Source organism: Ylistrum balloti, unplaced genomic scaffold (assembly GCF_031769215.1).
Source record: "Ylistrum balloti isolate Yb309-2 unplaced genomic scaffold, AGI_CSIRO_Ybal_v1 Utg369822, whole genome shotgun sequence".
Taxonomy (NCBI): domain Eukaryota; kingdom Metazoa; phylum Mollusca; class Bivalvia; order Pectinida; family Pectinidae; genus Ylistrum; species Ylistrum balloti.
The window spans coordinates 196,018-215,344 of NW_026781989.1; the positions used below are offsets into that span (position 1 = coordinate 196,018).

The 19,327-nt window shown below is 33.2% G+C and overlaps 2 protein-coding genes across 4 annotated transcripts; one reads left to right on the forward strand and one right to left on the reverse strand.

Moving 5' to 3' along the window:
• Positions 1-2,933: 2,933 nt before the first annotated feature.
• Positions 2,934-9,833, reverse strand: LOC132545079 (coiled-coil domain-containing protein 157-like). Its single transcript, XM_060208748.1, has 10 exons — positions 9,589-9,833; positions 8,861-9,026; positions 7,607-8,348; positions 7,109-7,278; positions 6,392-6,568; positions 5,823-5,991; positions 4,822-4,988; positions 4,209-4,291; positions 3,596-3,954; positions 2,934-3,327 (listed from the first exon to the last, which is right to left on the reverse strand). Exons 1-10 carry the CDS (start codon positions 9,831-9,833, stop codon positions 3,155-3,157), a joined length of 2,451 nt encoding a protein of 816 aa, XP_060064731.1. The 3' UTR covers positions 2,934-3,154.
• Positions 9,834-10,389: 556 nt separating this feature from the next.
• On the forward strand, positions 10,390-18,683 carry LOC132545072 (probable serine racemase). 3 transcript variants are annotated; one of them, XM_060208740.1, is made up of 9 exons: positions 10,390-10,578; positions 12,333-12,374; positions 13,365-13,531; positions 13,700-13,784; positions 14,156-14,282; positions 14,922-14,972; positions 16,213-16,340; positions 17,096-17,146; positions 18,386-18,681. In XM_060208740.1, exons 1-9 carry the CDS (start codon positions 10,390-10,392, stop codon positions 18,524-18,526), a joined length of 981 nt encoding a protein of 326 aa, XP_060064723.1. In that variant the 3' UTR covers positions 18,527-18,681. The 3 variants fall into 3 exon arrangements, with proteins under 3 accessions (XP_060064723.1, XP_060064724.1, XP_060064725.1); XM_060208741.1 differs by lacking the exon at positions 16,213-16,340 and adding an exon at positions 16,393-16,520; XM_060208742.1 differs by lacking the exon at positions 12,333-12,374 and having other exon boundaries at positions 18,386-18,683.
• Positions 18,684-19,327: the final 644 nt, after the last annotated feature.

Here is a 19,327-nt window from a genome sequence, read left to right on the forward strand (position 1 = left end):
ATAAACATTAAATTTCGTTTCGTTCAATAACCTTATCAAAGGTATTAGCTTGAGATTGCTTTTCATATCAAAAGGTCAAAGGTCAAGGTCATTGTATGTGTAAACAAAAACAATGGTGTTATGTGATTACTTTTCTTTGGACAATTAGACTCAAACTTCATGTATTGTTTCTTAACCAAATGGGCGTGTTTTAGATTGCTTTTCAAGTGAGTTGTCTCTGTTCCTGCCGTATTTAGGGCAAATCGGTACTTTTTAAATTTTAATTCAGCGCATAATTGTGATATACGGATATATCCTCGGCATTCATTTTCCCTTCGAAATTACACATCCAATCTGCAAGTGTACTCATCCCTCAAACAACTGATGGACAATATATATATAAATGGAATAAATACAATAAATATACATGGCTATTTTTCTATATAACTCATCTCCAGAAACCTTACTGGGCAAGCAACACACCCACTTCCGTGGAATTCTCGTTTATTGCACTGGTTTAAAAATTCCACCGTGACAATAAGTAGGTAAATTCAACTTTTGAACCAAAGCCTCGTTGTTATCGATAAGAGTTAGAGGCTGGATGACTGTGTACATGTAATACAACAGGCAATATTTAAAATTGGTGTTTTTGGTTTTTTGGGGTTTTTTTTTTAAATATTTATTCATATATCTTTTTGTTTTCATCAACAGAACAAACGTCACAATTGTCAATGAATAATTTATTTTACGGTACAAAATACGAAAATACGGGATAAGTAGTGTTTCCTTGCTCTGCTTTAAAGACACTCTCTGAGAAAGTATTAATGTTGTATATGTACAAATGTGTAGTAAGCAAGAAATCTATTGAACTTCTTAATGCATGTACATGTAACAACTGTGTATACCTTTACACAGTTTACATGGATTATCATCCAACTGTACCTTTCTTATAACAGGAATCATTTAACAGTAAGGCTATTTTCTACTGATATATATTTAGAAAACATGAGCAAAGTAACAATTTATTAAAAGCACCAACCTGTCCTAAGACAAGTTTCTCTAATCAACACGCAAAAACATGTACGTCTCTGACTGTAACAGAATTCTGGACAAGCAACGCAAAGGGAGATAATAAGTAACACTATTATAAGCTTTATACATTGAGAAAGGAAATAATTAAGTTCCTAGCTCGATGAAATATTCCTGATATAATAACTGATATGTTATGATACAACCTTATCAACCTGTACATTTATAAAAAAAGAAATTAGACTTAAAATTCATAACAAGAACATTTGTTGCCATTATAATGAAAAAAAAAAAAAAAATTCTATAGTTCATATTTTCAATAACTGCTGAAACTTGAAGCAAATGTGATGTTTTTTTTCAAATATACTATAATGGTTTTCTCTTTTAGATATTTCTTTTTCATGTATCTATTTTTTCTTGTTTGATTCCATCCATCAAAAAAGAAATGCCTCCCTCAAAAATAGCTACCCTTTTGAGCTAGTTAGATCTGGAGTCTGTACTTAAAACCAGGACAATTTTCCAAAGGGAAACGTTTCTAGACAAATAAATTTACCAGCGTCTTTATACCCTACAACATGATAGGAGTATCATAAACACTGTCAGAAATATGAAAAATAATCCTATCTATGGACATATATTGTATATATAACATGGTAATGAATGGCCCTCTCGAATATTATAATATATCGGTTATTATAACATTTCTATTTGGAAAATAAAAAATCATTGTAAGTGGATTTGATTGCATAACCATAAATCCCTTTAATTACATGCAAGCTCAATAATTACGCCTGAATATCGAGTGTGGATGTCACACACATTTTGAATCACCAGTATGAATTGATACATCAGGATAGTCAAAACCAATAAACACAAATGTAGGAACAAGTGATCATTGATAACATGTTATAATTTTATCTGTATTTAACGAATTACAAAAACCTTAAACATGCATTCTTGAAATTCAATTAAAAAAGTTCAAAAACATTTGAAAATCTAAAGAGGGATGGACTCTTTTATATGTCTGTGGTCAGAAGTATGTTTTCTACACTGAAATTCTATATCAGAGTTTGATACAGAAGTTTTAGTGGCATAAAACAAAACTGATTACAACACAAACTGCACATTTAACTACAATAAAAAAATTACGGAAGGATTCAGTATAACATTAAGACACAAATGTTTGATGTTCCTGCATGAGGCTAATATGAAGCGTTATCTTCATTGTGATACAAAAAGGAATTGGTGAAATAGAACATGTAACATATCACAATGTATTTGATTATCACAATATACCAGGTATGTATTCATTATGTGCCTTATTTCAGTGAACTTCAATGAGCACATTTTGCCTGCTGATATCTGGCTTTCGAAAACTATACTGTTGGATGGATGTGAGGAACAGGATATCACACTAGTGTTGGTTATTTCTTATAACAGTGTTATGCATACATAAAAACTATATATTCAAAGTGTTGTGCAATAAGGAAAAGACTGTAAACTGTTGTGATAACTTTATAAAATAACCTCGATGTAGACCGTCAGCATTGCCAAAAATATATCCCTTCTAAACAGGGAATCATATATACAGTGTAGAAGATAGATGTTATCTACAAGTACACTCTTCATCAAAACTCTGAGTTACATTTGTAGTCCAAATTATTCTGACATTTTATCAACTTTTTCGATATTGGTCTTGAGTTCATCAAGTCTAGACCGATATAAAAAAAGTCAGCAGAACATTAGAATAATTTTCACTATAATAAAAAGATAACAAACATACTTCACCAGAAACAATCACAACGTAAATATCATCAATTACAGAACACCTTATATCATCTAGTAGAAATAAAAAAATGTTCTCTGTCATCATGAAAGTTTTCGATTTCTTCATCAAAATGAAACTCTTGTATGAACTCTAACTAACTGACTTTTTGTAAGTGTTAATCAATTTCTGTACAGGCACATATGTCCTGCTACAGAGGAATGTGTGATTGGTGTAGAACTATATGAATCTCTGCACAGCCATGCCATTTACATTATCCTTGTTCTATTTGGAAGGATGTAGGATTAATGTAGGACTGCATATATCTCCCCATAGTCACCTACATGTCTTGTTATGGAGGAATGTGTGATTATTGCAGGATTACCCTGTACAATAAGATTTGTGGATTTCTAAGTCCCGCATTCTAGAATACATCTTATCACACTTTTCACACGAAAACATGTCCTTCTTGGTATAGTCTGTATCACTGCCTGCTGTAGTTATCTCCCTTGTTGCTTTGGATATTTTACCAGAAGGTGGCCTTACACTCACGCCTATAATAAAAAAATACAGTTTTCATCATTAATATTACATATAAGATGGCCAGATAACCATCTACATGTACGGCAATTCCTGAAATAATATTTTTGGTGACTAATTCAACTTTTCTTTTGATTGTACATGTAGCTGCAAGAAATGTCAAACCACAAAATCAAAGAGTGTCCTGATTATAAAATTACAATATAAAATATCATTGACTGAAAACTATACATACAAAACATCTTTCAAATGAATTATTGTTTTTTTTTTTTTCTTACAAACCTTTGGAATGTGTCATGGTGTTAAGATCACTGACTCCAAGTTTTGCAGCCTTCCTTATCTGTATGTAGGCACTTATGCTGCTTGAGTTGACAGGAGCCATCACTTTCCCACTGGAAGGTCGACTACGACTTCCAGTACTGGGAGTTTCCCCTCTCCGACTGGCACTTGAAGGTCTGCTGCTCCGTCCCACGACAAACTCCTCCATAGGTGTTTTTGTCTTACTCTCCAACGGAGGGGATTTGGCTTTGCTGTGCTCTTTTCTAACAGTACTGTGCTGCTGATTAAACTGTGTTTTCATTTCTGGGTGTCCACCATTCTGTTCCCGCATAGGAGATGTGGTGTGTTCTTTTGCAGTGGAACTAAATAACAGAAAGTGAAGTGTTTTTTTCAGAACTTATCTCTCATAATATACATCCACATTTATTGGTGCCATGGTCTTAAATCCACTGTAAGATTTATTTAAGCATGCAGTCGGAGAGTCTTGCCAACCCTCTATTTACGAAAGCATGGATATTTACACAAATTCTCAACTTCAGTAATGATGGTGTATGTGTAAAAATTGACATCTGCATTCATTTACAGGAATCTTCACAATACTAGCATCATATCCTACCTCTCTGGCATCCACACATTGTTAGCCTCACTTTGAGCTTTGTCCAACTGTTGCTGGTTCCAGAGTGTTACTGGCTTCAGAGTCTAGAAAAATAAATAAATAGATAAAGAGAAGTAACACCGATGCTACATTAAATTTAGTTTCAACATAATCTGCTTCTGAAAGCAGTAACATTTCATTTAATTACAATTTATAAATATCAAAATGAAAATAGGGATCCTGTTTACATATCTAAAAACAAACAAAAAATACCACTCAATGAGAAAGATCAAAATTAATGATAATCTCCATTTTGCAGCTGTATTGCTTCCTCATACTTATTTACAAAATATAAGTTACAACACATTTTGTATTAAGACAAACGGAACATATAAAAGAGGTGTATCCAGTACTTTCAAAGAAAAAGTTAAAACCAATATGATCAGTAAAGTCAACCGTTGGCAAGCTATCCTAACGCACAATAAATTATATATATAGGCTAAGAATCAATTACACAAAGACATATGTACTGTGTATTATATATTTTTATATTATCAAATATCAATGGAAAATTGTTGAGTGCCATTTAAACTTAACCAAAGAAACAAAGAGAAATGATTGATGGCATCAGTACCGTTTCAACCCATGCTTGTTTTGGAGGTGACCCACCAGGACCTCGCTGGATAGACAAAATCTTGGTAATGGAATTCCTCAGACCCTCATTTTGTTCCTCAAGAATTGTGATCCTTTGAGAGTTGGCCTTCACTTGGTTCTCCATATCAACCACAATATCACCAGTACCTAAAGGGCAAAGGAAGAATATAATCAAGGAATACTACTGACGAGGATAAAATGACAAAGACTATAATACTGTACTTATAGAGACAACATGTTCATAGAATTTCAATTGAAACTAAAAAGCAAATGACAGGAAGATAAAATATCAACCACAACAAAAAAAAAAAAACATTTACAGAGAGATTACTGCAGAAGTAGGAGAATAATACCAGGTTTTCTGAAAGGGTAAGCATTTTTAGCTTTAGTTTAGCCGTTCTCAAGTAAAAACAAGATTAAAAACAATACATTTTACAGTCATACCAAATGTACTAGTTAAAGTATATTGAATACATCAAACATCAAATTGTCAAGGAAATGAAATCCTTTCCCAATCAGAACATTGAGGCAACATTGTGCCTCCCTGTACATAGTTACAGTGAGAGCAAATATTGATGCTGAAACATTGAGAAAAACTGGTAAGAGATTTTGTGAGGGTATGGAAAAGAAAGGACAGAAGGAAATAGGGATGTCAGGAGAGGGAGGGAAATGAGAGAGAGAGAAATTTTTGTACCTGTATAAGATAAGACAATTGATTACATTACTGGAAAAGGTGAGGAAAGAGAAGAGGCATTTGAAATTAAGAACACAGCAATTTGGACTAAAGGTAAAGGGATAAACAAAGACGTAAAAGGGGCAAATATAAAACTGCCAAGAAAGATGGTGGGGAGATGAGGATGAGACGGCAACAGTAAGGTGTTGGGAAAAGACCAAGAAAAGAAGGATAACATTTTTACTTACTACAGATTACTACAGACATTTAGCTAACTTGACTAGAAATTAAAATGACACTGGTTTTACCTTGGAGGTCACGGTTGACTGGTCCGTTAAGATCCGGGTACTCTATCATCAGTCTCTCTCGCTCCTTTGCGTCCTCCAGTTGATGTTCTAAAGTCTTTATGCTGGTTTCCAACTGACTGATGGATTCCTGTAGCTGTTCCTTTTCTGCACTCAAATGTTCTATCAATTCCTGTTTTACAAATCAAAGCAAAATTCCATCTTTAATCATGACTGTGCCTTTGATGTTCTACAGAGCATCCACCCCAGTGTACCTGCCTCTCCTCCAATAAAAATTCTCTGCATCTCTTCCTTAATATAATTAGTAGGACATCATCCCCTGTAAGTGCATTCTCTTCTACAGTATCTCTTTAACCAAAATTACATGTTATTGCTAGTTGTTGGACTTCTTCTCAAACAAAATATTTCTATACTTCCTCGTAAACAAAACAACATCTATAAAACCTAATTAGTCTATTATGTTATTTTCATCCAAGTATTATTTTTTATTCTCTTCATCTTTTACATTAAGTGACATTTTCCCACGAAATTTTAAAGCAAATTATCCTGTTTACAGGGTCGACTGTTCTTACCTCATCACCCTTGATCTTGGTCTGTAACTTGGTGACCTGCTCCAGCGCCTTCTCTAGGGATTCCTGGGCTGCCTCTCGCTCCTCCTCAGCCAATCCCACCTGGTCCTTCAGTTCTTCATTCTCTTGGTCCAGTGTATCCAGTCTCTGCAGCAACATGTCTTGTTTTGTCTGTAGACTCTGTATCAAGACAAAGTTCAGACTAACAGATGACTACAAATGGATATATACATGTGCTAGTCATATATATAGAACTGAAGAAACTCAGTGTACTTGTTACATACATGACATATTAGTGTCTGGATTGTGTAAAGGACTTTTCAAATATTGATAAGAATCTACAATAATACTTTAATCTGATCTTTCTATCAACAGTAGATATACTAAGTAATCTCTTTTCAATTAACCTCATATACAAAATTATCCATAAAGAGAAAAGACATTTAATAACCTTCACCAACACCATCCCATTCTCCCCTCCCTCCTCCTAACAACAATATATTGTAGACTTGAAATAACTGTCAAGATGTACCTGTTATCTATATATGCATACATATATTTGTATACCCGTATCTAAAGCAAGTAACTTGTATAGCCATTCGTAAATATTACCTACCTCACACAAAGGAGAGTAAAGATGATGAGCGAGACAGATAAAAAATACAATACATATAATAATCAAAGAGTTCTAAACCTTTTAATGTCAATGTAAATTCTTACCTTCCCATGTTTTGAAGAGCTCTTATTCTTCGCCAGTTCACGAGAGAGCTCCTTCGAGGACTTCTCAAACTGACTTTGGATCTTTATAAGTTCACTTTGAAGTTTCTGGATGTCTTCAGCATTGGCTTTGTTTTCCTCCAAATCTTTCATTAAACGATCTCTTGTGTCCTCTGTTTTATCAAATGGTGGCATGAAATTAAAGATATTGGAATTTATCTTAATGCAACTCCAACAGTATGGTACATTTGTAAGTGTTTTACCAGATTTATCAATAAAAAGATTGACTTTTATTTACATCCATGTGACAAAGAATTTTTTATTTTGTACTTGGATAACAATACATAGTTTTGTGTTAATCTGGAAACATTTATCATAATGTTTTACCTACCTGAGAATTTACCAAAAGTGGTGTTTCAAGATTTTAAAAGGCTGAGGTAATCAAAATTAAAATGCACAATTTAAGAAAAATTAATGAAATTAATGCATTGCTGTACATGCCTAGAGTTGTTAGTAGGGATTGTTGTCTTTCCAAGTCTGCTTTGTAAGCCTGCAGCTGTTTTTCTAGATCTGTCTTTGTTGATGCTAGCTCATTCTTTTGCATGGTTATCACAGCAACAGTTTCCTGGTGGTCATGTTGCATGTCCTTGACCTTGAGGTCAAACTGTTTCCTTAGAGCTGACTGCACTTCACGTTCTGTCCTCATTTCACTATCAAAGTTTGACACTCGCTTTTCCAACTTCTTACACTTTTTTTCATATGTTTCCACCTCATCTTTGAGGTTTGCTATAACTTCCAGAATGTTGTCCTGGTTTTTGTTGATTCTGTTCAGGTCTTTATTTTGTTCTCCTGCCCATCTGGCCATATCATTGGATGATAACCATTTTAATTCAGCCACTAATGGACGATATTGCTGTAGACTGGACGGTAGTTTCTGATTTTTACACATATTGACAATTAAGTCACCAGTTGTCTTAAAACTTTTCTGAGCAATATGACATGCTTCACAAGGAACAAAAGCTGTCTCTTTTGTCTGACAAGATTTACTGTTGGCGTCCCTTGCAATCTCCTCAAACTGTCTAGCAGTGTAGATGGCACTCATGGCTGTCACAGATTTGTTGGACAACTGACCCACACTGTTCAGGGACATGTTTGAACCTGTGCGAGAACCATCCTCTAGTGGGTCAGACATCTTCTTCATGTTATTTTCTATCTCTTCTAGTTTTCTGTTTTTTGTTTTGATCTGAAGCAAAAATACAACATAAATATTCTGACACAAATGCAAATCATATATTAATATAGATTGTGAAATGAAGCCAGTTTCTAGTAAGCAAATCTCAGATAATAAAAAGTCCTACTTCACCTGATAAAGAGCTGATCAGATTAATGCTTCAGTTAACCCAATCATGATCAACTTAAGTTGAGCATTGCCAACTCAGTTTTATTATATGCATGCATTAAGTGCTTAGAGGTCATACGATCAAAATGTTATTGGTATGAAAACACTTGTTCTGCATTTATACAGGATTTGTACGATCACTCTAAAAGCTATTTACATTTTCATCCACATCTAAGGCATTCTATTACATCTTCAAAGTGATCTACTTATACAGAGTTATTTGTACTTCAAACAAAATTCTTATTGCAGTTTATAAAGGGATCAGGAACGTTTGTACATTAAGGAATAACTATTTAAGATAATATCTCATTAAATCAAGACATTTTTGCTGATTTGTTTATATGTGGAAGCCTTACGTCTGACATGGTTTGTTGGAGCATGGTCTGAAGCTGTATCTGTCGATTACAGTACTGCTTGACGACCAGGCCAACAGATGTACTACTGGTGTCTGTCAGATCTATGCCACCTCGAGACATGGTCTGCTTATTGTAGGCTGACAGAGTCTGCATCAAATACACAAATCTGAAACCAAGCATAAGAAACATGTACAATGATTCAAATCCAACAAATGTGTTCTGCATTATATACCACCAGTAAACTGCCTTTTTGTTATAGTGAAAAGTTAACTAGTAAACTGGTAAGTTGATTTGATGTAATACCTGTCCTTAGGAAGTCTTTGCATCATGATCAGAAAACAATGTATTACAAAATCTGACCTACTACATGAACATACTTTAACTATATCATTCTATCCTAGTATGAATTATCCTCATGTTCCATCAGCTTTTTGTTTTATACCAGTCTGAAATTGACTCTGGATCGATGTAATTCAAACTGATTCTATCCCTATCTGCCTGTTTGGGAAATTTAAAGAGGCTAAAAATGTTTTCCAATCATAAATCATGATTTACCATTTTTATTGATATATTAAATTCTATCAAACAGTACAAAAACACATTATATGCATGTACTTGCAGAATGATTTGTTTGTAAAATATCAGTACATGTACAATTAATGTGATTAGTTGAAAGTTTGCAATAATGTCAACTTTTAAAAACTGAATTGAGAACCATGTTTACTTACCTGTCAATAACCAGTTCATACAGTGCAATGTGGGCCACCTGACATTCTTCTGTATCATCAGAATAACTGTACAGATCAAGAAGATCCTCTATGTCTAGGTCACATGATAGTTTGTCGGGAAATTTCCATGATGGATGCTGCACAGGCCCAATCCTTGAAACAATTTCACCAATGGCCCACTGCAGATCAGATACATCTTGTTTCAGACTCTCAAGAATAGCCGCATTTCCCAGCAACTCAGCCATGGTTCTAGATATACATTTGTAGTTTGTTGTAATCGATATTTCAGCATTTTATATAGTACATTTCATGAATTTCTGATGGTTGAATATTGATGTGTGTATTATAACTAATTATATTAATATCAGCACAAGTGTAAGCCGCGCCTTTCAATACGTTCACGTAGACTCTACTCATTTATGTAGAATCAGTGAACTGACAGGCGGGACAGCGCCATAGTCACTAGTACAGTATGTACGTAGTACCTATGCTACATGTACATTTACCAGACTACCATATCCTCTTACTGACGATAAAACATTACTATATATACCTAGAGGAGTGAGATTACCATGCATAATAAGTTCTCGGATAATACCTGTCTACTTCAGTTGAAAAACACTCTTCATTAACAGTTAAATAATTTGACGAAGAGGTTGGGAACACTCAGCAGCCATATTGTTTACAAGAATGCTAACGTGCGGAATTCTCCTGCTTTATTATTATTCGTCTGGTAAAGTCTAAAAACTCCCGAATGTATGTTATCTAAGGGGAGGTTACTCTATTAGATAAACATCCACGATGGCTGCAGCTGCACGAGTGACACTTGCTGACATTTACAGAGCTCACGAGCGAATACTTCCATATATACACAAAACACCCGTCTTTACAAATTCTACATTTGATAAATTAATCGGCAGAAATGCATTTTTCAAAGCAGAGAATCTTCAGAAGACAGGATCGTTTAAAGCGCGAGGAGCTTTGAATGCTGTCAGTAATCTACAGCACACTCACAGTAGTGCACGGCCAGTTAGCCCAGTAAATGTTGCTTTCCCTTCAGGTTGACAAGGACTTTTCTGCATTTAGTGACACAAATATATACTCAATGTTTTCATTAATTACTTGAAATCGTCGTAAGTAAAGAAATCAATATACAAATGCACTCGCACATTATATTTTATGGTGTTCACAGTACACTGATGTTTATGGCATTACACATGTACATGTGTAAATAAAGCGCAATTGTACAAGCTTATAATCAAATTATATATATTACTGCATCCATCGTATATGTGTCGTTAACATGAGATTGTCATTGTAGACAAGTCCTTGTCTGAAATTGACCTGCTCTTCTTGTATTCTAGTATAGGGTTCTAGTTGCAAACTTTTAATATTAGATTTGATGTGCATGCCTGCATGTAGTAAAAAGTACTTGTGTTATCAGATGTTATTGTAAGTTATATTCACCGGAAGTCTTCAGACCTTGATGTTTTTTGGTTACATTTGTAGTTAGAAGTAACTTTGGCCTATTTATATAATATTTCATGTTGATACCTTTAGTAATTTAGATTTTTTAATTTGTTTTTTATATTGCATTGGTGCATTTGAATCAAAAAGGTAATTAGATTAACATTACAGTGGCATGGTATCGATTAAAGTGGCAAAATAAATTACAATGGATACAAGTGTACATGGGAATACACATTTGAACTGGTTCATTATGACTAGTTTCACACTTTTAAGAGATTTTGAATCAATAGTTTAAAACCAAGTTAATGATTTTGCACAGATCATGAAAAGTCTTGATTATGAAGCATTGGCATGTCTCTTTTTGCTTTTGCTGCACTCTTTGAATTTTGTTAACTGAATTTTAGCTTTTTGTCAATGAAATCTCATTATCTTTTTCAACTGTTTCTTGTACCAAACTTTTGCATTGGATTGACTTCAACCTGTGTTGATTTTTTTTACTTTTATTTTTAACTGGTATAGATTTTATCTAATATTTAGTCCTATGATAAGTTCTTGGTAATTTAACACACTGTGTTAAAATTTCCAGTTTTACTTACATTTTTTTCTCACATCATTATATTACTTATTTGTCCATGTTATGCAATGCACATGCACAAACTAGGAGGCTAAATTCTCAGCTGTTTTGTTGTACTGTAGCCGTAGTGATCTTATCCTTGGCTAATTCTTGCACTCTTTTAAGAATCCTTCACTTTGTGTTACATTGCAGCTACCAGTGCATGTACATATGAGGCCAAATAATATAAATGCCCATTTCACTCCTTAAAGGTTGTCCTATCTATCTTATTTAGTTTTCATTTTATTTTATTATTGTAGACAAGTCCTTGTCTGAAATTTTATTTTATTATACACACATTGGTAATGTATACATTTGTCAAAAAAGGACACACTTCAAATGTTTTTGAAAAAAGGGTCAAATGAGACAAGGTGTACATTTAGAGACATATGTATGTAGTGTAATTATGGACTTAAAAAACAGAAATTAGAATTAGCTAACATGTTATAATGTTCATCTGTGTCCATATTTCTTTGGTACATATAAATATCTAAGTTATGAAAGTTACAATACATTATACAAGACAATATATTTTATCATTTGTGTACCAATAATTTTATTTAAAATATCTAGACATCATAGACAATGTGTTAATATAAATATTCAAATATTCATGATCACACACTTTGTAAAAGATTATATTTGATCTGTTTTTAAATAGGTAATGGCACTTAAGGAGAGAAATCCTACAGTTGCTGGTGTGGTAAGTGGAATTTAAAATAATATGATTGAAGAAAATTGACTAGATTTAGACATACTAATGTTTTTTTAGACACGTAGTATAACAAAAAAACAAGATTAAAGGATTCAAACCTCTTTGTGGAGAGGATAGCAGTCTTTAATCAAACCAAACTTAAGTTTGAAAAAGTATTCTGACTATTTTGCTTTGTCTCAATTTTTTGTCAGGGCAAATAGCTTTGAAGACAAATATTTAAATCTAGTTTGTTGGCCACTAGTCACCATGGTTATATTTTATAAATTTGTGTTATGATTATTACATCATGACCTGTTAGTATTTTGTACTTCTGAAAATTGTAAATATATTGAACCATTTGATTTTACAATGTATTTGATACTTTTTCTCATAAGGAGATCTCCTGTCAGATTTCCTTTTACCCATGCTTTACTTTGTCAGAATGACGTATAGCAGTATTTCCCAATTTCCTTTTTGATTTGTCTGTTCTTCTTATTTACATATTTTTGTGATACATATTGTACAATACATGGAATTACTATAGCATATTGCTGGCTGCATGTGCTTATGTTCTGGTTTGTGTAATGTACTACACTGCTTCATAGTTTTGTATAGATGATTTTATTGGGTATTTATTTTATTGATGAAATAAGAAAAAAAATATAGAGGTTAAATTTGAATTCTGTATCTTGTAAAACGTTATCGGAAGTTTTAGAATTATGCAACTGAATCTATAGTAGCTTTTTGTAGGAAAAACTCTGTTTTATTGTGGTGTGCATTTTAATGTGTTGTGCCCAATAAGAGAGGAGATGAAATCATATTCGAATAAGGAAACAATTACCAACCAATAGCTTATAGGTGTAGCTACTAGTATAAATAATAGATATGTAGATATGTAGAAGGTGGCTTTACCATTAAGGTCACTGTCATCATCATCCCTGTGCCAGTTTTAACACTACCATGCACAAGTTTTCGAAAATCCATCTGTTGCTTGTACAGGTAACCCACAGTACAGGTAACCATGGCCAGGCGTTGGCATGGGCAGCAAGCACTGTAGGCCTTAAATGTGCAGTTGTTGTACCACGGGACACTCCGCAGGTTAAGAAGGACGCCATCACAAACTACGGAGCAGAGTTAGTGTTATGTGAACCTACCCCTCAGTCCAGGTTAGTTTGTAGGCCTAGCATACTATTGAACAGTACAGAATTTTGGATACCTGGAATTTCATAAGTAAATATAGTGATGCCTGCTAAGAATTTTGAAAAATTAAAATAAGTAATCATATGTATTCCAAAGTTTTCTTAATAGTTCATTGTGATATTTTTGTATTTTAGACAAGAGACATGTGACAGAGTTGCTAAGGAACAAGGATTGGAGTTTATACCCCCGTTTGATCACCATGATGTAATTGCGGGTCAGGTGAGCTGAAGTTACTTTGTGTACTAGCAGCTACTTGAGGTGTTTAATTTCATGCAGGAAAAAAGTGTTACATATCTAAAAACTTTAAACTCATAGTTGTCAGATTTATGTATTCATACACATTATCCAATAAGTTTCCAGACAAACACATGTGATGCTTCAATGTAATTTAAACATCTGTTAGTGCATGTAAAGCTCCTTAGCCATATTTATTCATTTCATTTGTGCTGACCATTATGCACCATCTGTCTCATATTAACGTTTCACATTTTTTATGAAATTTTATATTGTTGTCCATAAACCTGTAGCACAGACTTAAATAAAATTAGAATATCATAGGTATTATTGAGATGTCTTGTAATAATTAACAGGGAACTATAGCTATGGAGTTGCTGAAACAAGCACCAGACCTTGATGCCATTCTAGTTCCTGTCAGTGGAGGTGGCTTGTCATCTGGTATAGCCATTGCAGCAAAGGCCATCAAACCGGGCATCAAAAGTGAGTAACTGTCACCAATATAACCTTGAAATCAGAAATCTAAGATGAGTTTCTGTTATTCTAAATAGTCTGTAAAAATAAGGCATCAAAAGTGAGTTAATGTCACTTCAAAAAGCCATCAAACCAGGCATCAAAAGTGAGTTGCTGTCAATTATATAGACATCTAAGCTGGCATCAAGAGTGAGTTACAATCTCTATATAGCCATTGAACCAAGCATCAAAAGTGAGTTACTGTCACTTTATATAGACATCTAAGCTGGCATCAAAAGTGAGTTACTGTCAATTATATAGACATCTAAGCTGGCATCAAAAGTGAGTTACTGTCACTTATATACACATCTAACCTGGCATCAATAGTGAGTTACTGTCACTTTATATGCCCTTCAGGCTATATAGACTTCGTCTCACTTTTATGCAGAGCCATTATAAACAAGGCATCAAAGTCCTTTCCTGTCACTAAATATACATGTAGCCTTGTATTAATATTTGATCACTTATTTAAGCAAGCGTAAGAACCTTTGATACCAGTACGTGTTCCATTTACCCATTTAATATCTTCTATCATTCCCTGTTACAAGTCTATTAATGATGTCTGTAATGTCCTGTTTATATTGTGATTTGTTTTCTTTCCTTTTGCAGTATTTCTTGTGGAGGCTGAGGGCAAGATGTGTGAGAAGTCCCTGAGAGCAGGTAAAATTACACAGTGTTGTTATTATTGTATAATTAAGTAAATAAATAGCCTGAAAGTCTAATTATAACAGCTCAACTTGTTGATTCCTAGGTAATTGTAATAAATTTCACATGATTGATGTTTTGAATGATCCTCTGAATAACATAATGTAAGCCTGTAATTATTATCTATAGCCTGCTTTCTATACACAGACATCAAGTATTCCCAACTATTATCTATATGCAGGGTTTTCCATAAGAGCCAGTCGTCGGCCAATTTGGCCGGCTACTTTGATTATTTGGCCCCCTACACCAATCCAGTTCCGCAATAATGTTCCGAACACGACTACACGTACACGGCAGGCCAGCCTCCTACTTTCACTACACAGCCTACTACTAACAAAATTATGGAAAACCCTGTATATGTACTCTTTATTTACACATACTAAATCCTTCACCTGATTAATATTTTATAAGTGAACATATATTAAAGAAAGTAATATTAATGAATCTTAGTGAGAACTCTCATCCCAGTAACATGTTGCTTTCTGTAAAATTTTAAATATAAGTAATCGTCTATTACTGGTTTTCCAACATCTCTGAATAATGATAATAAGCTTGGGTTACCTAATGATGTATTTCATTATTATATACAATTATATGTATTCTCTTTATTGCCTCCAAAATGAAGAGTACAGAGAGTATAGAACATGGATAGAAAACATTTGATAGTATAAATACATTATAAATAGTACATGTATATATAGGTGCACATGGACATGAAACATCAAATTGATAAATTATCATAGAGTATATATGGAAGAGTTTACATATACATAGTAAGTTATAGTTTTAATTCCACATGTCAAGTGTATGTCATATGAATTAGGATATATATATATATATATATATAGCATAATGATAAATAAGTATTAATAAACTTGTGTAGTACAATAATGTGTAAGGTATGCACTAGAAGGATAAATTTGTGGGCCAGTATCACACAGGGGTTGGGGAACCCACAAATTTACACAAAATTATGTAATTATGTCATACACATACAATACATCTTCATTTATAACATAATTAATATAATTGATTCATACATATATATGATATAATGATGTATTTCATTATTATATACATTTATATGCTGTTTATTTGTAACACTGATAACTGCCTGCCTTATCTACAGCTTTTTTCTTTGGTGGTTTGGTTGGATAACACTAACACTTGCCAGTATATGTTTGTATGTATATAGGTGAGAGACTTTGGCCTAACCCACCCCGATTTCTTAACACAATCGCCGACGGGATCAGGATGCAACATCTAGGTCACTTAACGTGGCCGATACTCTTAGAACTTGCAGAAAAAGATGTGTTTTCACTCGTAAGTTACCCACTGAAGATTTACATGTTTGTAATGTGTATACTTTGATTAGGTGAGAGATTGTGGCCAAATCCTCCCCAGTTTGTTGATACCATCGCTGATGCCATACGAACACAGCAGCTTGGTCATGTGACCTGGCCTATATTGCTTAAGCATGCTGAAAAAGATGTCTTCACTGCTGTAAGTGGATATAAAAACAAAACAAAACCTGGTTTAATGTCATATTCTTTCTGAATCTATGTACACAGTATGTACACTACATATACAAATGATTATTCTTCTGTTTAAGTTAAATGTCCTTTTATTTTAAATATGGCAAAATTTTGTATGCATTTACAAATAAATTACAATTCACTATATCTGTCGTTAAACTAAATATTATATTGTATACTGTAAAGGTCAGAGGTTGCCCACAAGAGGTCAGAGGTTAAATATGTAACTACATTTTTACAATTGTGTAAATATAGCCAATTATCAAATATGCTATTAATGTAGCAGGATTTTTTATTTTTGACATACTTAACATCAACTGTATGTATTTATTTTGGGACCCAAGGGTCCAATTGGTAGTGACTATTATTAGTGATTTAAATTTTTGTAATTTAATGAAATGGTCTATATATAGCTAATCCCTTCAGACTCAGGGTGAAGCAGGTTTGTTTACTGGAATAGCCCAGAGTCTACTCAGAGTGTTATTACATATAAGTGTGTTCATTATAATAGCAATCAATCCTGATGAAGAATTAATGTTTCAGAGTGATGAGGACATGATTAAAGGGATGAAGTTCACATTTCAAAGAATGAAGGTAAGAGATCATTGACTAACTTGTGTTACATTGTATCTGTTTACATTCTGTAATCCTATACACTCACTAAAACAGACTGTTTACTTGTGTTACATTGTATCTGTTTACATTCTGTAGATCCTATACACTCACTAAAACAGACTGTTTACTTGTGTTACATTGTATCTGTTCACATTCTGTAGATCCTATACACTCACTAAAACAGACTCTTTTCTTGTATTACATTGTATCTGTTTACATTCTGTAGATCCTATACACTCACAGGAATACACTGAAATTTACCTGTATTACATTGTATCTGCTTACATTCTGTAGATCCTATACACTCACAGGAATACACTGAAATTTACCTGTATTACATTGTATCTGCTTACATTCTGTAGATCCTATACACTCACAGGAATACACTGAAATTTACTTGTGTTACATTGTATCTGTTTACATTCTGTAGATCCTATACACTCACAGGAATACACTAAAATTTACTTGTATTACATTGTATCTGTTTACATTCTGTAGATCCTATACACTCACTAAAACAGACTCTTTTCTTGTGTTACATTGTATCTGTTTACATTCTGTAGATCCTATACACTCACAGGAATACACTGAAATTTACTTGTATTACATTGTATCTGTTTACATTCTGTAGATCCTATACACTCACAGGAATACACTGAAATTTACTTGTATTACATTGTATCAAATTTACAATTTGTAGATCCTATACACTCACAGGAATACACTGAAATAGTATTACATCGGATATATTCACTAATGTTTTTGCTGTACTGTTGTGCATTTTTTTAACAACTGAAGATTAATTCATCTTTGACTAAAATCATACATTGTTTAGTTTAGATGTACCTCTTTTGCCTGTATCATGTTGATATGAACACACCTGCTGCTTGATGATGTCTGTACATACTGTTGGTGAATCAATGACAAATGTTGATGTCAAGTTAGTTTAACATTGTAAATAATTCATTCTAATGTGGAACCTGTTTCTCTACATCTGATTTACATGGCATTATTGTGATATAACATCTGGGCTTGATTAGATTTAGCCTTATGAACTACATTTGACCTTTTAGGTCAAGTACAATTTTTTTTAACAACATTCGACCTCTTATAGGTCAAGTACAAATTTTTCATATTTGATGCTGTACCGTAGATATACAATAATATTGTCTATATCCACTTTCCCCTTGATACTATTTGTGTATATACTTTCTCCAGTTGGTGATTGAAGCTGCATCTGGTGCTGCTGTAGCTGCTGCCATGTCAGACAAGCTTGCAGCCATGGACAAGGAGATGAAAAACATTGGAGTTATTCTTTGTGGTGGCAATGTAGATATTGAAAAACTACCCTGGTACTAGTATAGGATAGTAATAATATACATAAGTTTTTTAATGATAGGTCTGTTTTCTCTGTCTGTCCAGTAAAATCTGAAATCATTTCCACTGTGTTTCATGTATGTAAATCATATACTGAATAGTTAAATTTTGACATCAAAAGGCTGGTTCTTATCAGCTGTGTAAACCTTTGATTCTCAAGTTGTAATTGGAACTGTTTAAGTGAAAAGTTACCAGTTTGTAATTATATATGTCATCCGTTGGAATCTTTATGTTGACAGGGATTTATTTTATTTGTGTTTACTTATTTGTATTTACGTATTTGTTTATTGAATTTTGGTGAAAAAAGAAAGTATTTTAAAAACTGAATTATTTGTGTTTTATGGATAAATACATTGTGTACTATAAATAATTAAATGGGGAATGATGAAGGCTATAGACACGTCATAGGAAACAACTTATCATTGAAGCATTTAAACCTGTTTATTACAGTATTGAATTTAAACAAAATATAGATTGAAGTATTAAAGATAATCAAGAAGATACTAAATCCAAGATGTTCATATCTTATCAATATAACAATATATTCCAGGGATACATTTCAATGAGAGTTTAAACCAAGATATGTAAGATTTTTATTTATTTATACAAAAGTTTTGGGTATGGTCAATTGTCTTTTGTCAATACTAGTTCATTTCATGCTTTGTTTTATAAGATTTTCATGTTTAGGTGTTGTATCTGACTGATTAAATTTTGAAATACTAAAAATGTCAAGATAAAACTGTTTATATGTCGTAAATGTTTATCATATAATGATACAGTGAT

Coding starts and splice junctions, on each gene's coding strand:
- LOC132545072 (XM_060208740.1), top strand. CDS start 10,390: ATGGCTGCAGCTGCACGAGTGACACTTGCTGACATTTACAGAGCTCAC. Junction 13,532..13,699: donor GAACCTACCCCTCAGTCCAG/GTTAGTTTGTAG, acceptor TTTGTATTTTAG/ACAAGAGACATGTGACAGAG. Junction 13,785..14,155: donor ATGATGTAATTGCGGGTCAG/GTGAGCTGAAGT, acceptor AATAATTAACAG/GGAACTATAGCTATGGAGTT.
- LOC132545079 (XM_060208748.1), bottom strand. CDS start 9,833: ATGGCTGAGTTGCTGGGAAATGCGGCTATTCTTGAGAGTCTGAAACAA. Junction 8,349..8,860: donor TCCAACAAACCATGTCAGAC/GTAAGGCTTCCA, acceptor TTTTTGCTTCAG/ATCAAAACAAAAAACAGAAA. Junction 6,569..7,108: donor GCTCTTCAAAACATGGGAAG/GTAAGAATTTAC, acceptor GTCTTGATACAG/AGTCTACAGACAAAACAAGA.